The sequence below is a fragment of the Ranitomeya variabilis genome, chromosome 3, assembly GCF_051348905.1.
Source record: "Ranitomeya variabilis isolate aRanVar5 chromosome 3, aRanVar5.hap1, whole genome shotgun sequence".
NCBI classification, from domain to species: domain Eukaryota; kingdom Metazoa; phylum Chordata; class Amphibia; order Anura; family Dendrobatidae; genus Ranitomeya; species Ranitomeya variabilis.
This window is the reverse complement of record NC_135234.1, coordinates 614,560,021-614,584,412: the sequence shown is the minus strand read 5'-3', so window position 1 is coordinate 614,584,412 and position 24,392 is coordinate 614,560,021. Positions and strand designations below refer to the sequence as shown.

The window sequence follows — 24,392 nt, the reverse complement described above, 5'->3', positions numbered from 1 at the left end:
GTACAAACCCTAACTTGCCGCTAAGCCCACCAACTGGTTCTAAGTTTAGACAACTGTATGGACAGGACACTGGAATGTGTAGTGTCATCTGAGTAAAAGGGGGGTACTTTAAGAAACTTAAAGTGTAACACACAGTTTAGTTTGTTTCACATGTGTTTCTGAGTCTTTGCTTCCATAAAAGGTTCCTTTGTGGTTGTGCAGTCTTAAGTCTGAAGAAACAATGTGCACATTCCAATAAGAACAATGAAACCCATTGCATGAACAGGTGTGTCCAAACCTACGACCTGTTCTATATCTAGCATATTTGAAGATGCTGATTCACAGCAATTCCATTACATCATGCAACCCAAAAATTCTTGCTACAAAAGGACCGCCTTGGTTACCCTTTCAACTTCAAGGTGTGACCCAATATGGACCAAACTCATGGATATGGACCACGTTATTTTAACATGTAATTGGATTGAGAAGCTATGATATAAGAGGTCTCTTTGGAAACCTTTATGTAGGAAGGACTTCCAGAAAACTAGAGGCAAGAATAAGAGAAGAAGTGAGAGTCAAATCAAGATACAAAGTAAAGCTGCTACTAATGCATTTTAAAATCTTCCATCAGTCCAGCCCAAAACTACTCAGTCAAAAAGATACTGACAAACTGTATTTTAGGTAATAGGATGGAGGAGAAAAAAAATAGCACTGACAGAAATTAGATGGATATATTGATTGTGTACTGTAGGTCCTGTTGGCCTCAGCAAGAAATTTGGGATTAATGGATTTCTGTAGAGAATAAATTGTTTGCTTTTTAAATTGGGAGGAAAATACACTGCTCAAAAAAAAATAAAGGTAGCACTAAAATCCCACATCCTAGGTATCACTGAATGAAATATTCCAGTTGTAAATCTTTATTCATTACACAGTGGAATGTGTTGAGAACAATAAAACCTAAAAATTATATCCCACGGAGGTCTGGAGTTGGAATGATGCTCAAAATCAAAGTGGAAAAGCACAGGGCGCTTTAGTCCAGGTCTGGGAGGAGATCCCTCAGGAGACCATCCCCACCTCATCTGGAGCATGCCCAGGCATTGTCAGGAGGTCACACAGGAACGTGGAGGACACACACGCTACTGAGCATTATTTCCTTGTCTTGAGGCATTTCCACTGAAGTTGGATCAGCCTGTAATTTGATTTTCCACTTTGATTTTGAGTATCATTCCACATCTAGACCTCCATGGGATATTCATTTTTATTTACCATCAACATTTTTATGGTTTTATTGTTCACAAAGCATTCTACTATGTAATGAATACAGATTTGCAACTGGAATATTTCATTCAGTGATATCTAGGATATTGGATTTTAGTGCTCCCCTTATTTTTTTTTTTAGCAGTCATCTTGATGTAGCATAGTGAAATAAGCATTTGTCACTTAAATTTACCTTGTTCAATATCATTATTTGCACTTTTATGTATGAAGTTTGATTTATTCACATTAACAGTTCATTCAACTGCTTTATTAATTAACGTTACACTTCTATACATCACTAATGCCACAGCTTCTGCCTTTAGTTTTCCAATATTGCCTATATAAGTAATAGCCTATAAAGCTGGGAACAGAGCGCATGCGCCCAGTCACTCCTCCAGCCGGATGTTTGACCTCAGCACACCAGCACAGCCTTTTCATGCTAGTTTTCATGATGGCGGCACTTTCATGCGATTGTTCGGAGGACAGAAGTAATAAAAAGTGGAAGTGAGTAATGAACTTTTGCACTGCTGCAGCCCTGATATTTTAGGCAGGAGGCCCTCGTAGATGTTTTGTATAATGTATTGGATATAATTATTTGACTTTGTTAAATAATGACGTACTACATCCCCAGACGAAGAATGGTGAAAGACACACGGGGGCAGGAAGAGATGCAAATAGCACATTACACTATGCATGTAAATTATTGAATTATTTTTGTAACATCCCTTTGAGTACACAATTGTTTACTTGTGTATCTGTTCAGTAGATGGTCATTTATCTGGACTTTCTGATATCTACTGAAGTACACAGAATTACCTGTTACATTTGCACTTGATGCATATAGAGGCTACCTATGTAGGGTGCTTGTCATGCTGGCAGTTTATTAAAGGGGTTATCTGGGACTTTATCCTGCCAATCAGCTGTTCCTGGGGTCAGCGGCGGCCAGAACTGCTCAGTTATGGAGCTGCACAGCTCAGTCAACTGTATAATAGCCATGGCTGTATACTGCACACCCATCATCTATTCAAATTAATAGGGGGTCGATACGCAGTACCCGGCTGTGGCCACTATTCTGTCGATGTCGATGGCTCAGTCATAGCACAGTTACATGTTTGAAACAAAGTTGCATACCCACAGTAATAGAATGGCGGCAACAATTTTGTCCTGCCCATTTTTGGAGTTGTGTGTGAAATTATGTCCAATTTGCCTTTATTTCTCAATTTTTATGTTGTTCCAATATACACAAAGGAAATAAATATGTATAACATAACATGTGTAATTGCAATTATTTTCTGGGAGAAAAACTTCATTTTTTTTTTAAACAATTTTAAGGGTGCCAACACTTTTGACCACGTGTTAAGTGCTTCAATTGGTTGCACATACGTAGACTCGTGCACACAGCACTGAAGATCATTCTTACTCTTCATTTTGCTTTCTATGTTGTTAAATATAAACCCAGAGCTCAGTAAATGTGACAGTTGTAGGCAATGATACTGATCATGGTTGCTATGGGAACGTTCACTTTGATACAAACCTAATACAAAGAACATTGTGTTACATCTGGAAAACACATTCCCTTACAACCACGACGATGGTACATCACTAATTAACAGGATTTGGCAAGCACTGTAATGGGGCTGGCAGTGATGCCTTTCAATGCTGAAGCCACAAGTTCAACACCATTCAGGTTTCCATCGTCACTCAACAAGCAAGTCACGTTACAAGGGTTTTTTGTGGTACATATATTTTACTCTCATTGCCGAAAACAAAATGGTACATTAAGACTAAGGCTACACGCCGACATTGGCTGCGACAACTGCTGCAGTTTCCTTGGGTGCTGCTGCTACATCCCCAATCACTTCTATAGTGCCGTAACGTAGCAGCAGCACTGGACGCACCCAGAGTCATCATCATATAGCCTGACGATTCACAGTTACTTTATTTAAAAGAAATCTATCACTGGGCTTTTTCCACCTAATCTGAGAACAGCATGATGTAGGGGCAGAGATCTTGATCCCAGCGATGTGTCACTTACTGAGCTGTTTCACACTTTATAAAATCGTCGTTTTATCAGCAGGAAATTATCACTAGAGAAATAGTAAACCCACTCCCATGTAGTCCTCCATATTCATGACCTGTATAACCCTGCCTACACCAATGATTGACAGCTTTTTTTTTGCACTTTATCTTGCAGGGTGCAGTCGGACCAAGATGGCTCTGTAAACTCTTGGCCTCTATTCGCATAGCATGCATTTTGTAGCACTGGGCGGCCCGCCTGTATGTGCGTTAGCAATAGGCCGTAAACCAGATGCTCTGCATTGCCTGTGTGAATAATGCCACATACAGAATATCATCTTTTTGTGCACTAATACCAAACAGCCAACACTGGATTGAAAGTGGTTGTTTCATCGGTATTTTTTACACTTGTGTGTTGCCATCATTAATCGGGTCTGCTGCACCCTGCTAGTGCATTTGGTTGGAGGCTTCAGCAGGTAAACATCTCTGCTTTTTTCACCTGTATAACCCTGCCTACACCAATGATTGACAGCTTTCTGCCTATGCAGAGTGTACACAGAAAGCTGCCAATCAGTGGTGTGGTAGGGCTTATACATACAGCGCTCAGCATTCAGAGAACTGCTACCGTAGATATGCTGCAGATAACACATTGATGTTATAAAAATTGCAGCAAGTAGCCAAGTGATGCATCGCTGGAATCCGGTTCCCTGTCCCTACATCATGTTGCTCCCAGATGGGCGATACAGTCCCTTCAAAAGAATGTTCAGCTATCCCTGTACACCGGCGAGTGCTTTCTGGAATGGTATGCACCAGAGGATCTCTAATTTTAAGCACCCGTATAATAAACTAGCCAAAAGAACATATTTTTAGGTGTATATTTATAGGTGACTGGCTCAGGTTACAGGACGCAGATAACCAGCCTGCTTATTACGCCTTAACAAGGCTGAAAAATGAGGACATGAATTCCATTAGCTGGAATAGAGCACATTTTTAGTCTTCCTGTTAGGGACACATTGGATTCACCACGACGGTTTGCTCTGTAACATGAAAATGAAAACTTCCTTTTTCACACTATATCTGCCAATTACTTATCAATGCCCTTAATAAACCTTCAGCTAAAAATATCCCTGCAGGTTAATTTAACTATTTTTACAGATAATTTACAAGGCCAGTCGGAAAAAAAATACGGTATATATTTCCATAGGGATGCTGTGAGTAATGTCTGATCACATTATATTAGATGGTTGATACTTCGGCAGTCCCAATCCGCTTTTATTACCGCCACAGATCTCCCACAGCGTAAATGCGGCCACAAAACGTCAGTTATAATGGTTATAATGGTGAAATTAACCTGCGTATTTCGAAGGGTTAAGTCCACAGTAACTTCTGCTGATCGTTTAGTTTTCAGTGTATGGTTCATTATCATTTGTGCGATTACCCTTAATATGAGTTTGATTTAACCCTCTAATATATTTTACCATCGTGTATATTGGATGTCTATGGGTTTTTTGCTTCCATGAAGTGGTTAGTAACTTCTGCTGCGTAGCTTCTTAATCTGCGACGCCAGTCAATTTATGCAGCAGATATCCTCCATAGAGCGCACATAAGACTTCTAAACAATTCACAATGCCAGTACTGTAAAATGCAAAGGATTTTCTTGCCAAAATCTATACTGATTTTTGCCCCCGAGAACATAATCTTTATATAAAAATAAATAAAATAAAAAACAGGTGCACTTTTAGAATAACAGATGAACCCTATAAATTAGCATTAAACATGAGGAATCGGCAGAATAAACAATTAATTATTCAGAACAAGAACTCTTAGAATGTAACTGCATATAAAATATTACACCCGTAACATCGGCAGAAAATCTCAACTAGTAATTCAAGTTATGAATTCACAGTTCAAAAAGTTCCCCACAACTATTGGTCCATAAGAAATGCAAGTCACTGCATACTGTATGATTTCTGCCCAAACTTCTTAGGATCCAAGGGCACATGGAGCCAACAAAATGGAGACCAAAAAGAAAAACGCTGGCACTAGCACCACACACAGTGCGAAGAAGAAATGGGATCACACAACAGGTAACTGGATTATAGTAGCCATGTCTTGTGGTGCTCAGCTTGTACTTGTAAACCAATGGATTTGGAAGAAAGCGGCGCTCACCACTGACAGTTTCAGTAAAAAGCACTTTATTTCAGTTACAGGATTGCATACATCAGTGAAATGAGAAACCGCTGTTTCACGTGAGAAGACGCTTCTTCAAGCTCACACGTGTATGCAGGAAGAAGCGTGTAACCACTCGGAACAGCTATTGCTCATTTCACTGATGCATGCAATCCTGTAACCGGAATAAAGTGCCTTTTACTGAAATTGTTGGTGGTGAGTGCCACTTTCCTTATTTTCTTCTAAATCCATGGCCAATGAAACTAAACCCGCACGCTTTAATATCTGCTCTGTTTGCAGCACATAGCTCAGGATTATTACTCCAAGTAGGACACCCTAAAGCTGTATAATTTGGCCTAATATACGAAGAACATCTTAGAAAGTTGGTCATCTAAAAGATAGCAGCCTGTGTCCCAAAGAGAAGTGAGCCCCTGTGCAAAAACAATATATGGGCCCTTTATAGTCCAATACCTCATAATGCACAATTCCACCTGCTTTGGGGGTGCAAATGGTCTCCCTTAGCTTTCTTGCCACTGAGCAAATATACAAATGGTATATCCGCCTGTGTCATATGTTTGTCGGTAGCCATTGGCAGCGAACTCTACTTTTAAGATTTTAAGAAGCACTCACCAACGTTTTTATCCTCTTGATGAGCGTATATACTCGTTACTCGAGATTTCTCGAGCACGCTCGGGGGTCCCCCGAGTATTTTTTAGCGCTCGGAGATTTAGTTTTTCTTGCCGCAGCTGAATGATTTACATCTGTTAGCCAGCTTGATTACATGTGGGGGTTGCCTGGTTGCTAGGGAATCCCCACATGTACTTATGCTGGCTAACAGATCTAAATCATTCAGCTGCGGCAATAAAAACTAAATCTCCGAGCACTAAAAAATACTAGGAGGACCCCCGAGCGTGCTCAGGAAATCTCAAGTAAAGAGTATACTCGCTCATCACTACTCTTACTACATTGACATCACCATATTATACAGCACTGTGTACTTACAAATGCTTATTTTGCCTTACCCAGCTAATTCTTCTGTTTTTCTCTGCTCTACGCAGAAACAGGAAATCTCTGGTTCCTGCATCTACTTTTCCTCTGTTTAACTCCTGACCCAGCTGCTCCGTCCTCCCCCTGCCAGGGACTTTTGCAGTGACTCATGAGTCATACAGGCAGGGAAAATTGACCTCCTATTACTACACAGAGCTTAGAAGTATTCAGCTAGTCAGTTTTAAAGGGAACCTGTCAGCAGGATTGTGCTCCATAACCTACACCCAGAGTCAGGTCTGCGCCGTTATACTGAATGAAATTATATTCATTATGAATACCTAAGCAGAGCACCACAGGCCACCCGGGTACGAGCATATTATTAGCTCAAAACTGAAAATAAAGATTAAACCACAATCACAAGACAGATTTCATCAACCAAGGTATGATTGTAATCAATATAACGGTGCCGACCTGACACAGTGTGTAGGTTACTGAGCACAATCCTGCTGACAGGTTCCCTTTAATCTCATGATGTCAAAGAAAACAGAGGAAATAGCTGGGTAGAAAGGCAAAATTAGCAATTTTAAGTGCACAGTCCTGTATAATATGATTACTGCAATATACTAAGAGGATAAAAACTTTGATGGGAGGAGTGCTTCTTTAAACAAGCTGATTTGGATCAGGTTTTTTCCAGTAGTGGGACAGAATGGAATAAGTGACTAATCAGGCACCTCTGGTATGGTGAATAATAGTAACGGAGGGATATGAAAATGTGGGACCAGGTAGACTGTAATTCAGCTGATGAAAGAAATCCAGAGACTATCTTGCACACATCAGTCCAAAAGTCTACAAGATCTATCAATGCTCCAACTTCTCTGATCAGCTCATCAGATGCTGCAGATCATTCTTTTGCTAGGCTGAGCACAATTGCTTGGACAATAGCTATCCAAACAATTACGGTAACTTGAAATCCCTACACAAATTAATGTATTAGCAGCTGGATCAAACACAGCATTTTTACACAGGTTTCTGTCATGAACAAGACTCCATGCAAAATGGAATTAATGCATTCAACACGGTCATCAAGTTTTCACCAGACCACTTCATGCTAATCAAAAGTGTAATCGGAGGAAGGTGTTATAAAGTCATCTTTCAATTAACCCGCACTCATCTCAGTTAATACCATCCGACACTAGTATAAATTAAGGAATAAGATGCTCACCAGTCGTCCGGTTCTCAAGTTTTTCATCAGATGGACCTAGAAGAACAAACAGTACATTTTACATAAGAAAAAGACAAATAGCCCAAAGGGAAGACATCACTAGAAAATGACCTACTTAAATCAGGTTTTTGCGATACGTATTATGCTATGCTTTTTTTTTTCATATCACAACCTTTAATAAAAGAATAATCCTAATAATAAAATATATATCATATAAAAAAGTTTTTATATAGTTTTTCTATTTATTAAAGGTCCTGATATGAAAAGAAAACAGGCACTAATATATAATATAATAGGCACTAGTATAGTGTGTGTGTGTGTGTGTGTGTGTGTGTGTGTGTGTGTGTGTGCGTGCGTGCGTGCGTGCGTGCGTGCGTGCGTATTTTCACTCTGGTCACTGAGGTAGGATCACAATACAGCAAGTCTCCTTCCTTTACAGTTCTGATGACAAAGGATCCATCAAATCACAATAGGTGATGGCACTGCTGACCCTGCTCCTTCCTTCCCAAAGACCTTTGCACAGGCTCATTACATACTTCAATATAAAAGATTTGAGTTGTGTTTGATGATTGTTGCAATGCACATGTATTGTTTCCTGAAACATCAGAGATAGTTAGAATCTAAAAAGCCCCAAATTGCCACTGTAAAAATAGCAGGATTTCTATTTTTCTATTTGTATTTTTATATTTTTAATACAGATTCTGATAAGTATGAAACAAAAACACCACATTTCTAAAGATTAACAAAAAAATGCATTTTAACGCAAAAATTTGATTTAAACTCTAGACCATTTTTGATAATAGCTCCCCTTTAAAGCAGGGGTGTGAAATCTCTGTTCTTGCCAAGGGCCATTTGGATATTTATACTACCCTTTGGAGGCTATACTCCACCCACAAAGTACGTCCTGATACTGACACTAGCTTTTATTGCCCGCGCCTCCGCGCTCAGTAGTGAACACTGTGTGCCCATGCTCCCAGAGCAAGAAGAAACTAATGGGCCGGCAGCTGTCAAAATACAGCTGGCGGCCCAAGCAGTGAGGTCCCCTGCAATCTGCAGCAGAACCCTGATCACAGCATCACTAGTGGTCTCTGCAGCCAGAAACCCAGCAAGCAGCAAGATACCGTACTTTCCCTCCTAACCCACCGAAAAAAACACAAGTTAATAAAGCTAAATCACAGCACACAAACTATTTAAAAAAAAGTAATGCAAGTACAAAATATTTCTTTTTTTGTCTATCCTAATTTCTGTAGCATCGTCTAGTGCCGAGTACGTAAATCTGTTTTTGAGTGCATTTTTGAAAGAAAAGAAAACAGGTGGAGGTGCTTAGCCTCTTAGGAGGCTTCAGGATATCTTTCCCATAACTGAAAAATGAAAGAAAAATAGGACTTCATATACCGTATATACTTTTGTTCTATAGCTCACTATGGCAAATCAATTAATGTGGACTATTGGTGGCATAGCCAGTTGTCATCCATAACACTGACTGACGGACAAGAAATGACAAGTATAAATTCACTCACATAACGAACACTACACTAGACTTTGTGCATTTTAATTAATGCAAATTATCACTCTTTCAGATGAAAGTATCTTTAGCGCTACCTCTTAGCACGAAGATACATTTTACGTACATGACCAACCCTTTCATAGGGTCCAACAACTAAGAATACAGGCCAAACCAGAGTCTCATCAGCGCAGAGATATGTAATGGTGGGCTGGCAGAGAAGTCTCATGTGGGTCTTGGGAGTGTTTCTCATTGCGGAGGTATGCAAATTAGCTCTCCTCTAAAAAGAAACAAAGCTCTATATACAATGTTAGAGTTGGAGGGGACCTCCAGGGTCATGTCCAACCCCCTGCTCAATGCAGGATTCACTAAACTATCTCAGCCAGATGTCTGTCCAGCCTCTGTTTGAAGACTTCCATTATAGAATCACTGCCCTATAAGTCAAGATCCAGGGCAAAAACTGTGATATACCTGTCTGCAGATGGGCGTCTCTTTTGGAGAAGACTCTGATTTGGTGTATATCCTTAATCATTTTGAAGGATTGTTAAAATGATAAATATTGACCATAAGGGTAGCCACCACTAGGTGGCACTATAGATTGCTTGCTTTCTTCTGAAAGAGCGCTAATTTGCATATATTTTTTTACCAGGGAGCACAGTTAGGCCAGCAAGACCCCCCCAGACACACCTTACCGTGATGCAACGTCAATAATTAGCAAGAATTTTCTACAAATACGGCACATCTATGATGAATACAGTGGCTCTGATTTCTGTCCTAACAACCCCAACCAAAAATGACTCAGCATGAGTAAAAGGAAATGAGCACTCTGGCAATCAGCGCTCCACTTCCAGATTTCCCTATTCTTAAGTTTCTCTCCACCCTTTGCCAAGAATGAATTGTTAAACATTTCATTTTTAAGATGTAATCAAAAGACAGAGAAAGAAGCTGCAGTTTTTCATAACAGTAATTTGTCATAAAATAGCAGTAATCTAAAACCTTCAGGTAAAAAGCACCTTAACGCAAGTGTTTGCCGACATATGTCAAATGTGATCATTTAACAGCGATTCCTTCTATTAACTGGAACAAGTGAATTTTAAGATGAAGATTATTGCCGATTAGCCAAACAAATATGTAACTAAAATGAATCGTAGTTTCTGGTAACGATCACACCATCCATGTACGAGCCACAATAAATGTTTAGGAGGCTGCACATAAGCAAGCAGTTCAGATCTGCATAGTCTATAACAAAATAATCGTACCGAGACAGAGTTCACACGTTTCTCTTTTTCAAATTATGTTTAAAAGCTAATAAAAATTAAGGGAAGATAAGGGATAACAGGGAAGGGGAAAAGAGAAGACCCCATACAATATGGGGAAAGGGAAGGAAAAGAGACAGGTATACATACAGCCAGAAATAAACATATATCGCCAAGATAAGTTACTAAATGTACGCTCCACAACCTAAAAATCTGTAAAATATGAAAAACCTGTCCGGTCCGAGATCACCCTAAGTGACCCTAAGACCGATTGGAGGGCAATGTCGGTTCAATTTTGGTAAGTAAGTCAAGTGGAATTCTATAACTTTTTCAAGTAAGATATGTATCCGGTGTGACCAAAGAGGAGGCACCAGAAGGAACTGTCAGGTGGAAACAATGTTGCACACAAATAGAGATGGAAATTCAGGAGAGGCCGCAGAAGATCTTATTCCAATGTTCGAGATGAGAAGTCGAGAGATGGAGATTAGGGTTTCAAACCAATGTCTCAAAAAATCAATACCTTCCTCTGGAGAAGAGATATATTATTTTGGCAAGAAGGAGTTCCCAAGTGACTTGATGGAAAGATTTTCTCAATTGCATCATGGTCTATGACAAGTCCTTGAACAAAGTTATGACATTGTAAAGAGCGGGGAGTTTTTTGTTAGAGTCCTTTGTTAGCGCCAGTAATTTGTTTCTTATCCAAGTTGATCGAAACGACATAATCACATCTCCTGTTGCATCTGGTGGGAGAAAGTTCGGTTTGGGGATTCTGAAAGATTTTTCTATCAAATTTTTTGTTTTAATTTTAGGAAGAATATGAGAAATCACTTTTTAAAGTATTTTTCCAGTTGAGAGGGGTGGATTGAATCTGGGATACCTCTAACTTTGAGATGGTTTTCCCCCTTTGTGTCCTCGTAGCTGGCAAGAGAAGCTTTAAAAGACGAGATGTCTTTTTGAATTTGTTTTAGAGAATTTGAGTAGACAGATAAATCTTGGGGATTAATAAATAATGGGGTTTCGAGATTTTTTGCGCTAGTATTCGGGTTCCTGAGTGTATGTGGGAACGAAATCGGAGCAACAAACGAGTTAGAAGCAGTGTATTTGGGTAATAGTGACAATATTTCTTTGAGAAGTCTCTTAGAGAAGATCTTGGTATCTTTGAGCTCATTAGGCTGTGGAGAATTGGGTTTCTGCAAGCTAGTATCCAACAAATCACTTACATTCCCCGCATTCATATATTTGTTTCCTATAGTGTCAATTGATGTTAATAGGGCCTTGCATATATTCATCATTAAGAATTCAGAGGGGGAGTTTGATGAAGCAGATATATTATCAATTCTGGTGAATAAAAGTGAATAATCACTAGCCTCAGTGTAAAGTTGCTCCTGTTTAAAATTACTATTGTTTGAGATTTTTCCTGAATAGATTGATTTTCCGGAGTCAATGGACCCTTCCGAGTACAGATGTGAAGAGGTGATTTCCTCAGAGTCAAAATCATTAGACAAATCATTTTCGTCCAGGTCAGAGGAAGTTGAAGTACCAGCAGAATTATCAAAGTCAAAATTCTCCACTTCTTTTTGTGAATTAAAAGCATCAGAATCTGAATGAGAAAAATGCACTATGTCATTCAGCTTCATATCATTATCACTGCATATGATGTCATTGGATAGGTTTCCAATAGAGAGACCAGAGTGAATTTTAATAGAGAACTGCTCAAATCTTTCATTAATAAAAGATTCAACCTTGTCAACAAAATAAAAGATACAGGGCTTAATGAAGCGCTGAGACTGTATATCAATTTGTCTCTCTAATAGCTTCATGGCTGGAGGGGATATCCCACTACACAAAAGGGAATCCTCTCTCAGGTTCCGATGTTCAATCTGGGTACTGAGTGGCATCTCCGGCTCTGGGGATGATCGCTCCCCTTCAATGTGGCTGATCGGCGGCGACGGAGTCTCAGACACCGCCGCTATATACTTGTCATCTGGTGCCGGGGCTGCAGTGAGGGCGGTATGTTCCGCCGAGGAATCCATCTTCCCATGCTGCGTTACAGCTCCCTGACTCACCGCATCCCAGTCTGTCTTCATCAGAGTCTCCCCACTGCCACCTCCCGCCGGCACAAACACCGGCGCGTCATGTCAGAGTCCACTTCCTGGCTCTCAGAGCGCCGAGGAGATCCATCCGCGGTCCTGTATCTTCAAAGCCGGTGATCCTCTCTGCAGCTTTTCGGCATCGTGTATCGTCGCGGTCCCCCTGCGTTCTCCCGGATCGCCTCCATCTAGAACCGGAGCGGTGTCAGAATCAGGAATCCCTGCCTAAGGTTTCTTTCTAGTGGAAAGTCCGCCTTTTGTATTCTTCCGCCACGTCCCAGCATCAAAGTCCTCCACAGACCCCTGGCATCTCTCTGGGTCTCTGTTGTTTGGCACAGGAGCTGCGGTAATTTTTTTTGCAGGTGTCTGACCGGTCAGCTGTGTTCTTTTAAGTCCCGATTCCTTCAGGCTTCAGCCGGGATCTTGATTATTGTGAACGGACCTATATTCTTTTTTTATATCCCAGTCCTTGCATGTTCCCACAGTATTTTGGGCCAAATATTCCACGTTTGTGTAAGTTAAGGTAGCTCAAAATAGGGGATTTTCAGAAGCTATACAGAATTGTGTCCGCTCCTGTCCCCCGCAAACCACGCCCTCCCCCCCTCCAGTTCACACACTTCCCAAGTATAATAATCTTAGGTCAATTTCACACATCCATGTATCATGAACCTCAGGCCTCGTTCACACGATCAGTATTTGGTCAGTATTTTACCTCAGTATCTGTAAGCCAAAACCAGGAGTGGGTGATAAATACAGAAGTGGTGACTAGTGTTGAGCATTCCGATACCGCAAGTATCGGGTATCAGCCGATACTTGCGGGTATCGGAATTCCGATACCGAGATCCGATACTTTTGTGGTATCGGGTATCGGTATCGAAACAACATTAATGTAATAATGTGTAAAAGAGAGAATTAAAATAAAAAATATTGCTATACTCACCTCTCCGACGCAGCCTGGACCTCAGCGAGGGAACCGGCAGCGTTGTTTGCTTAAAATTCGCGCGTTTACTTCCTTACTTGAAGTCCCGGCTTGTGATTGGTCGCGTGCCGCCCATGTGACCGCGACGCGACCAATCACATGCCAGAACGTAATTTTAAAATCCTGAAGGACCTAAAATTACGTCACGTCTTGCTGTGATTGGTCGCGTCGCGGCCACATGGGCGACGCGACCAATCACAAGCTGGGACGTCACGGGAGGCAGGACAAGCGCGCATTTTAAAATGCGCGCGTGTCCAGCCTCCCGTGACGTCACGGCTTGTGATTGGTCGCGTCGCCCATGTGACCGCGACGCGACCAATCACAAGCCAGAACGTAATTTTAAAATCCTGAAGGACCTAAAATTACGTCACGGCTTGCTGTGATTGGTCGCGTCGCGGCCACATGGGCGGCACGCGACCAATCACAAGCCGGGACTTCAAGTAAGGAAGTAAACGCGCGAATTTTAAGCAAACAACGCTGCCGGTTCCCTCGCTGAGGTCCAGGCTGCGTCGGAGAGGTGAGTATAGCAATATTTTTTATTTTAATTCTTTCTTTTACACATTAATATGGATCCCAGGGCCTGAAGGAGAGTTTCCTCTCCTTCAGACCCTGGGAACCATCAGGGATACCGTCCGATACTTGAGTCCCATTGACTTGTATTGGTATCGGGTATCGGTATCGGATTGGATCCGATACTTTGCCGGTATCGGCCGATACTTTCCGATACAGATACTTTCAAGTATCGGACGGTATCGCTCAACACTAGTGGTGACGTGTTTCTATTATACTTTTCCTTGGATTGTTCCACTCCTGGTTTTGGCCGATTTTGCTTACCTACTACAGGGCATGATATACAGACCAGTTGTGGGTCTCCTGACCCAAACTCAGCCGGACTCAAATACACACGTGGTAAAATTGTTGGTACCCCTCGTTTAATGACAGAAAAACCCACAATGGTCACAGAAATAACTTGAATCTGACAAAAGTAAGAAATAAAAAAATCTATGAAAATGAACAAATGAAAGTCAGACATTGCTCTTCAACCATGCTTCCACAGAATTTACAATTATCACATATAATTATTCCAATAGGACGAATGGTAGTGGCAGACCCTATATTTCAGTATTCAATCCCTCATAGTGAGAAAACAAATAATGTGCAATTAAAAAAATGTGTAGTCCTGTTAAGTGCAGTTATATTGTTTTTATTGTTTTATTTGCCTCTATTAATATTAAATAAAGGCATTTTATATAATACATTTCCTGCGTGGTGTTTCTCTGGTTATCCATAGGTAGGTTGGTTGGTTTCTCTCTTTCCTCATGTGCAGGCAATGCAGGACCTTAGGTATCCATGGTTACGACCACTAGCAACAAGCAGCTACTATATCAGTGGTCGTAACCATGGGTACCTAAGGTCCTACAATGCCTGCACATGAGGAAACAGACAAAGCAAATAAATAAATAAAAACTCTGCTACATTTCTAATTGGAAATATTTGCTACTAATATTATTATTACACCTACTACATATTGGGATATGATTTTGGAGATGGGAATACCCCTTTAACCTCCATTTGCCGACAGGACTGCATTGGAGTGCTACCTCCATTACTCCCTTCTCATCTGCATCTTTCAATGTCACCCTATGTGAGCTTGTCTCCCCCTTTTATCTCTACAAACCTCCTGTAACAGCCCCCCCATACCCGGTGAGCCGGTTTCACAAAGGCAAGATTATCAACAAGAAAATGGAAGTCTCTTTATTTTCTTGCATTAACCAGATAGTTGTCAAAACCCTGTATTCGCTACAATGTTTTAGAAACTCTACTGACAAAACAGTGACAGCAACTTTATCTTTTGCTTACCTCTATTATTCAATTCGAAGTTTAGTCCTCACTTAAAGCAGAATAAACAAATGACTTGTGCAAAATGTCAAGTAGTAATTGCTCTTAAACATCAGTGGAATTACAAATAAGATAAAAACGTAAACAGTCTGTTCTTTATTTAAGCAGAGGTTGCACTAATGTCATAACACAGTATACAGATTAACAGCTAATTATTCAGCTTTAGTCTTCACAATCTGAGCAAGGCTTCAATGTCTAATTTGGCTTAAAATATAAAATCTACATCACTAACAGAAGTTAATTAAAGTGCATCTTTCTACAGTCTTATTTAGTAAATACCTGTATTCTCCATGAACCCACAGAGTTGGGTCATATCTTAGGAACAGCACATCGAAGAGTTGTACAATTAGACATCTATGAATAAATTGATGGCAGGGGGGGGTATCACATTCCAACACTAGACAATCGGTGTCATCAGGATTTAAGTACTTCAGGAAATTAACGACCTTACATTAGGTAAGAGTTATCTACACAACAATCTGAACAAAGCAATGTGGTTCCTCATCTCAGTACTAACTAGCTTTATAATAGACCAATGGGAGTAGAGGAGCAGAAAAGGTGATAAACTAAACTGTAGTATTAACACCTTCCTGACTGGACTAGTTTTTGTACTTTAGGTTTTCTCCCCTTGTTCCAAGAGTCATATTTTTTTTCTCCCCCTTCAACATAGCAGTATGGGGGTTTGTTTATCTGCGGGGTGAGTTGTAATTTTGAATTAAACCATTCAATTTTCATAAAAAGTGTCACGCCAGCAGGTGGCGCACGTGGATTTGTGGATCCACTGTGCCACAGTGACGGGGCAGCATAGGAAGGGGTGCAGCTAAGCGGCTACTTGGTGTTCACTGGAGCTCCTGATGGTGGAGACAGACTGGCTGCAGGTAACACCCAGGTACCACTCCTAGGCAGATCCCAGGGGGCAGCGTCACTGACATGAACTCTGGCTAAGTTCAGATTGCGCTGCTTCGGAGACTGGTTTAACAGTCTGGATACATGGATAAATCAGAGGCACACGGGTTTCGAATACTGGTACTGTAACCGGCTACAGACAGACTGGAGACTAGGTTTAGGCACTGGCTGTACTAGAGCCAAGGACTGGTATCACATGGACCCGGAGAAGGATACTGCCGGAGTGACCAAAGAATCAGATACACAATAAACTATACTAAAGGAACGACACAGGAAATGGATGAATTATAACAGAGTTTTTAGCTGCTAGAGACAAGCAGAGGGGATTTCAGTTCAGCCCAAAGGGGATAAAGGCTAGTGTAAGGTCATGTGGTCTCTATCTGTTATGCTTGCAGTTCACTTCAAAAGATGGGGGCCACGCCGAGTAACGTGCTGCGAAGGACCTAGGAACCAGCTGGCAGCCCATGTGCCCTGCGGCCCAGCACACACATGGTCGAACATCAATCCGGTAATAGACATAATCCATCTGCTTATATGTTTTGTACTCCCACTATTTGCATGTCTGACCAATGTATATGTATAACCATCATGTACATAGTGTATTGTGTGCCCTTAAGGCAAATAAATATATAGTTTAACATTGGGCTGCTATTAACTCGATTCACACATACGTTTCTTGGCTTAACTTTCCATGCTACCGGGGCTAGTTTCTGGCCCGATATAATCATATTAACAGACCGGGCTTATATCTAACGAGGAACTGGTGGCCGTCCTACTGAGCTGACCAGGTGCTGTTTCACTGGTGCTAATGAAAGGGGCCTCTCAGCCTGTCAGGGTTATGGGCGAGTGTGGTGCCAGGTCTGTGACTGCGTGGTTCACATCCTCTCACTCCACGTACCTCCCAAGGCATATGTGGACATGGGGTGTCCGTGTAAAACTGAACCAAGCTGACCTTACGTGTCCCCAGGGAGTGCGGAACATCACGTTGTTGAAAGGGAAAGACCCCATTACGTGGTCCTTCTGACATACTTGTGACGTCAGGTGGGGGTGGCAAGATGCAGGTTCATCACACAAATTATGTTTTTTTATGCTTTGTTTTTTGCAGAAATCCCAGTACTTATTTACTTTTTCATCAATGTTTGAGTTTTTTTGGTGGCAGTGGTCGGGTAACTAGAACGGGACATCATCCAAAGCACATCCAATGATGTCTCCATTCCAGTCACCTGACCCCTGCCACCAATCACAAGCCTCAGCAGTCAGTGACCCAAGTGCAGAATGTCTCTTCTCCTAGCGCCGATCATCAGAGGGGACAGAATTGAAGCTACGGGGGTTAGAGCGTGTGATTATGTATTCTTTTATTACATTTTTGTAACAGAAAATCCAACACATTGGATAATATTTGTGACTGTGTCCCAGTCACAGGTCCCACTGAGACACTAAAAGAAATCATTAGATGCAGTGACAATGCGACGCGTGACGATGCGACGCGTGACGGCGCGACACGTGACAGTGCGATCTGAGTGTCTTGAAACACGTCACTATATAGTCCTAGCCCAAGTTAAGAAATGCTGGCTTGTTTTATTTTTGGTGCATTTTCTGTTAAGTATATTTAACATTTCTTGATGTTATTCAATAGGAACATTTCATGCTCTTAAATGTTGTGTCAAGTGCCACACAAACCGTATGTAGTGTATTCTCAGGATGTCATTTATGGATAACACCAAGTGCTGCACAAACATACTCTGAATGCCTCTACAAGGTGAATATTGCCATGACAAGTGGGGATAGAAGTGGGGGAATGTTCTACTTTAAGTAACATTACACATATAAAATGGGTCATATAAAGAATGTATCGGTTGCCTTACAGGAAAGCACCTAGTTAGAAGCAGGTAATTTAAAGCAGCAAAACTATATGTATGGACAGCTGCCAACATACCACTATTACAGCTAGCTCATCTGCACAGTGGCCTGTGGGGGTGGGGAGGGGGTTGAGAGGCTCAAATTAAGATTAGGTTGTTTTATGCAGGCTCAATCACAGTACATCATGTGGTGGAATATTTTCTTATACACAAAAGATAAATAAAATGCCTTATAATCACTGCATCATGCGCTAGTCTGCTCTACAGATCAGGCTTGTGCATGTAAATAGTTGGCAGCTCCTGCACTTATCCACTCAACAGATAAGCACATGGAGCTGCACAATTTGTATAAGTGATTGGCTCCATAAGTTCAGCACTTGCCTAAACTTGGTCTAACTGTTATGTATACAAGGATTTTTTCTTGCTAAAGATATAAAAAGGTATTCTTCTTTACGGCACAATGTACTAGAACTTAAAAGTTCTCTCAATATAACAGTAAATTATGAGTTCAAAAACAAAGTCTCAGATTTGTTTTCCATAAAATTACTAAAAAAAAAAAAAAAAAAAAAAAAAAAAGGTACAAAAACAATTTTATTTTATTTTATTTTTTTTTTAAATACACGTCCTTAGCAGTAATAACAGACATGTTTAGTATTAGTATGAATCGCAACAACCTGTACAATTTCGTCAAGAAATTACTTAAATTAACTCTTTTGAATTACCGTAACTGCTCTCTCTTAGCATCTGTCAATTTAGATAAAGTTACCTTGTCTAACAAATCGTTAGTTCTCAGACATCCTCATGTAAGGTTTTATAGAACCCTCCTAAATGTTTTTAAAGATTCGAGGATTAGCATGTATCGTCCCTCATCTATACTAACCCTGGGGGGAGAATCTCTCCCTTGTTGGATTGGCCATCAATCTACCTGCTTTGTTCCCAACCCTGTATAAGGTCCACCTCCCAAGTCTTTCTAGAAAAGCATTCCTGTCTTTCTGCCCGTATATTGAATATACTTTGCTGGTATAGCCGTCTCTTCTTACTAAGTGATGTTGGGTTGTTTAGAAAAAAAACCTATAGAACGGTCTAAGGCTGGTTGATGGGGTTTTTTTTGTATTTTTAATGGACTGCCTCCTTAAGGGGGAAAAAAAATACATGCAATAGTATTCTAATACATAAAACAGCACTAGTGGTCTCCCATATCAATTATTAATAAAGAAACATTCCCATCAAAATCATCATCTTTTAATATATTGCAATCATGATATTATATGGCACTATGTAATTACAATTGCTCATTTTGCCTTTTTACTCTGCACAAGCCATGAATCACTGCAAAAGTCTATGGCGGGGAAGGGCTGAACAGCTGAGTCAGGGGTTGAAGAGGGGAATGATAAATAAAAGGACAATAGACTTCCTGTAGAGAACAGATAATAATTACCGTATATACTCGAGTATAAGCCGACCCGAGTATAAGCCGACCCCCCTAATTTTGCCACAAAAAACTGGGAAAACTTATTGACTCGAGTATAAGCCTAGGGTGGAAAATGCAGTAGCTACCGGTGAATTTCAAAAATAAAAATGGATGCTCCATACCGTTCATTATGGCCCCATAGCTGTGCCATATAGTGCTCTGCACCGTTCATTATTGCCCCATAGCTGTGCCATATAGTGCTCTGCACCGTTCATTATTGCCCCATAGCTGTGCCATATAGTGCTCTACACCGTTCATTATTGCCCCATAGCTGTGCCATATAGTGCTCTGCACCGTTCATTATTGCCCCATAGCTGTGCCATATAGTGCTCTGCACCGTTCATTATTGCCCCATAGATGCTCCATAGAAAGCTGTGCCATTGCTGCTGCTGCAATAAAAAAAAAAAAAAGACATACTCACCTCTCTTGCTTGCAGCTCCTCAGCATCCCGTCCCAGCGTCTCTCCGCACTGACTGATCAGGCAGAGGGCGACGCGCACACTATATGCGTCATCGCGCCCTCTGACCTGCACAGTCAGTGCGGAGAGATGCCGGGAAGATGGAGCGGCGCCCGGCGTGTGGAACGCGGACAGGTGAATATGACATACTTACCTGCTCCCGGCGTCCCGCTCCTTCCCCCGGACAGCTGGTCTTCGGTGCCGCAGCCTCTTCCTCTATCAGCGGTCACCGTTACCGCTCATTAGAGAAATGAATATGCGGCTCCACCCCTATGGGAGTGGAGTCCATATTCATTTCTCTAATGAGCGGTCCCACGTGACCGCTGAACAGGGGAAAAGCTGTGGCACCCGGAGACCGTGGGACTGCAGGGACAGCGCCAGGAGCCCCGGAAGCAGGTAAGTATGCCTCAGCGCCCCTCACCCGCCGACCCTGCCGCCGACTGTGACTCGAGTATAAGCCGAGAGGGGCACTTTCAGCCCAAAAATTTGGGCTGAAAATCTCGGCTTATACTCGAGTATATACGGTACGTGGGTAGAAAGGCAGAATTAGCAATTGTAAGTACACAGTGCTATGAACAAGGTTACAATATATTAAGATGGTACACTGATAACCAAAAAAGTAACAATGTTTTGAACCTTTGACTTTCAGGCTCCATATCTCACTATCCATTTTGGGAGCAAACAGTAACAGAAATATCTGCTGCAAATACTGATGTGTTGGCATAAGAAAATGCAGCATAAAACATGCGTTTTTTGACACATTTGACGCATTTGATTTGAATGCATTTTTTATGCATTTTCCCCACTGACAAGCTGCAAATCTGCAAGAAAAACATAAGCGACGTGTGCACGAGACTTTAGGAATCTCATTCACTTTGCTGATACTAGGAGCTCCTTCAGGTGTTGTGACAAATCTGTGCTGCAAAAAAACATGACAAAACCGCAACATCTGCACAGATCCTTAAGTATGGGAATAAAAGGGAAAAGAGACATGGCAGGAAATCAGCAAGTCATATACTGATACAACTCTCAGCCTGCAGATTAGGACTAAAGAAATAATCAATTCTGGAGCAAGAGTTCATGGCAAGAGAATAATTGAAATATTCAGTTTCTTGTGGAAGTAGATATCTCCACGAGTCATGTAAACAGCAAGTGTGTAGAAAACAAAATACCTAATCCTCACCTGATCATCGCCAGTCTTCTGAGGCTGAAACCACTGAAATGAAATCCATTTTTGGGGAAGGGGAGGTGTTAAGATAGGAGTCTTCGAGTATTAGCTTTTTTAGGTGGCATATACAGGGGTTGGACAAAATAATGGAAACACCTGGAAACATCAACAAAAGTTAGTTTAATCTGGTGTAGGTCCACCTTTTGTGGTGATTACAGCCTCAATTCTCCGAGGTACGGATTCATACAAGGTGTGAATTGTTTCCAAAGGAATTTTATCCCATTCTGCAGTTAAAACACCCTCCAGTTCTTTGAGCGACGATGGCGGCAGAAATCGACGTCTAACTTGAATCTCTAAAATCGACCATAAATGCTCAATAATGTTGAGGTCTGTGGATTGTGGGGGCCAGATGAGATGCTCAACTTCATTAGAATGTTCCTCGTGCCATGCTTTATCGATTCTAGCTGTATGAATTGGTGCATTATCATCCTGAAAGATGGTGTTCCCCTCCGGGAACAGTGCTTGAACCACTGGATGCACTTGGTCGCCCAAAATGCCTAAATAATCTTGGCTGTTAATTCTTCCATGAAGGGATATCATTGGCCCAGCGGATCTCCACGAAATAGCACCTCAGATCATCACAGAACCTCCGCCATGTTTTACGGTTGGGAAAGGTAGTCTGGATGGAATGCTTCTTTTGGCTGTCTCCAAACGCACACTCGGCCGGAGGTCAGAAATGGGGTAAACGATTATTCGTCTGAGAATATCACATATTTCCATTGCTCGAGGGACCAATTCTGGAGGTTTCTACACCACTCTAAACGCTTGGAAACATTTGTCATTGAGAGCAGCGGTTTTCAAATTGCAGCTCTTCCGTGGAATCCAGATTTGTGCAGCTCTCGAAGAACAGTTCTCGTGGAAACTGGTTTCTGTAGGTGTTCATTGAGCTCAGCAGTGATTTTTGGAGCCGTGGTCTTGTGATTCTCTCTCATAATTTGCTTTAGAGTCCGACGGTCTCTCTCGGTCAACTTTGACTTTCGGCCGGACCTGTGCTTTGCTGCGAAAATTTTTTCCTTCTCTTTCAAACGCAGTCATTACTTTGGAGACAGTACCTCTTGACACGCCAAGCATTCGGGCACTTTCTGTTACACTAGCGCCTGCCATACGAGCACCAACAATTTGGCCTCTTTGAAAATCCGAGAGGTCTGCCATTGGTATCAGGTTCTCATCAATGTTCTTACAATTATGCAAAACAAACAGTTAATTTACATACACATCACATAACACAAATCATCAACTACAAAACATTACCATATGTCACGGTTTGCATGTTTATAACATGTTCGAAGATTATGATGCCAAAACGTTAGGTGTTTCCAATATTTTGTCCAACCCCTGTATATTCTAGAGGTTAAAGATTCCACTGGAAATTGACAGCGTGGTAATGGGGAGTCAACCATCATCTGCATGAGGAAATGAGACTTAATGCTGCAGAAGTTTATTGATTAGGGTCAGAAATCCGGCTTCATTGCCCTCTAACGCCAAGCCATGAACCCTACCTAGGCAGAATAGAGCAATAGAGCCATGTCTGGTTTAAGATGGTTTGAGTGAGAATCAGTATGCGCTTGGAAGTGCAACCCCTTAACATTCCAAATCATTATACTCATAAATGGCTCTCGTTGGATGGACAAGCTTGAATTTGGAATAGAACAGAGACTCTAGTTTTCGCTCCAACAGAAGGGTGCAACTTGATCATCTCTTGGACTGTATTACTGAGGCCATTAGAAGCTTTCATCTTCTACAAACATAACACTATATAGTTAACGAACATGGGAGTGGCCCAAAACATTTACCAAACTTCTTCTGAATTTGCATTTTTGACATCACTGGTTTTCTGTCCACGTCCCAGAACTAGCCCTCTCGTGCCTTGTGTAAGATGGCAGAGAAAATATAAATTTGTGGTAAAATAAGACGGACCCTCTTAAAGGGAACCTGACAGCTGACACATGCTGCCTGATCCACAGGCAGCATGTATCAGACACTGGCTGCATGATTTCAGCCATAGATGTTTAATTACAAAATGTTGCTGTGATTCAGAGAAAAACATCATAGCCGCCGGGGACGGAGCTGCACAGACTAGTCGGATAGGCGAGTGCCTACAAGTATAGGGAGACCTGCTATGCAGGAGACTTACAGAGTTAAACATATATGGCTGAAATCATGCAGCCACTGTCAGATACTTGCTCCCGATGGATCGAGCAGCATGTACCAGTTGCCAAGTTCCCTTTAAAGCACCACTTCAGCATTTTTGTTTTCAGCACTGGAGTGGTGCCATTAATCTAAGTTCATTGACCCTATTCTTATACTTTCAAGTCACCGTCTTCAGGTGTTCCATTCCCGCTCCAGCCCCAATCTTGTAACCGCAACTTCTGACTGAGCGCAAATCAGAGGTAACAGTCACAAGCGCTCAATGCAAGTCTACGAGAGATTCGTTTACTAGCAGTATGACAATTTACTCAAGAAGGCTGAAAATAACAAATGTAGTTTATCCAAAGAGCATCTCTGCTCCGGCGATTGTGGACCTGAGAAAGACGAGCAAAAGCTGATTTTATTATTTTTAGCAGGGGTATAACAATTTAGTTAAAAAGAAGTTGAAAGCAGAAAACTCCTTTCATGTCATCAATGAAGCACAGGCGGTTCGCAACACTTGAGTAGCAGCTACTTTGAAGACAGCTAATCCTATTAGGGCAATTCTAAATACAACCACAAGCAAATGTAATTCCACTAAAAGCCTCCACGTATTCTGAAACCCTGAATTTATTGCACTGTAAACTCCGGCACCTTTTAACTTATTCTAAACTCCATTTTGTTTTTTTGAGAAGGGGATGAAGAGATGATCATCAGGTGCTACAACCTCCCTAAAGCCATCACACACGGTGGTGTAGTGCCATTGGTGAGAATTTCAGTAATGTGGCCACAATGTCTAACACTAACCGATACTTCTCCGTTCTATGAGACTTTTACTTTTTTTTTTTTAATAATCTATACTTGGTATGAATTGTATTCTGGATTACATAAGCAGTCAGAGCAGTGGGAAACCACAGAAGGCAAAGTATATGTAGTGAAAGTTACAAAAGTCAGACTGGAACTTCTCTGTGGATCTGGCGAATAAC

At 41.4% G+C, this 24,392-nt stretch overlaps 1 protein-coding gene across 1 annotated transcript in view; it reads right to left on the bottom strand.

Annotated features, from left to right (window-relative positions):
• Positions 1–24,392, bottom strand: part of GTF2F2 (general transcription factor IIF subunit 2) — a 298,375-nt gene that overhangs the window by 254,713 nt on the left and 19,270 nt on the right. The window contains exon 5 of the mRNA XM_077297362.1: positions 7,631–7,666. Within this exon, the coding sequence (XP_077153477.1) occupies positions 7,631–7,666 (36 nt within the window). The remainder of the gene's footprint in view (positions 1–7,630; positions 7,667–24,392) is intronic.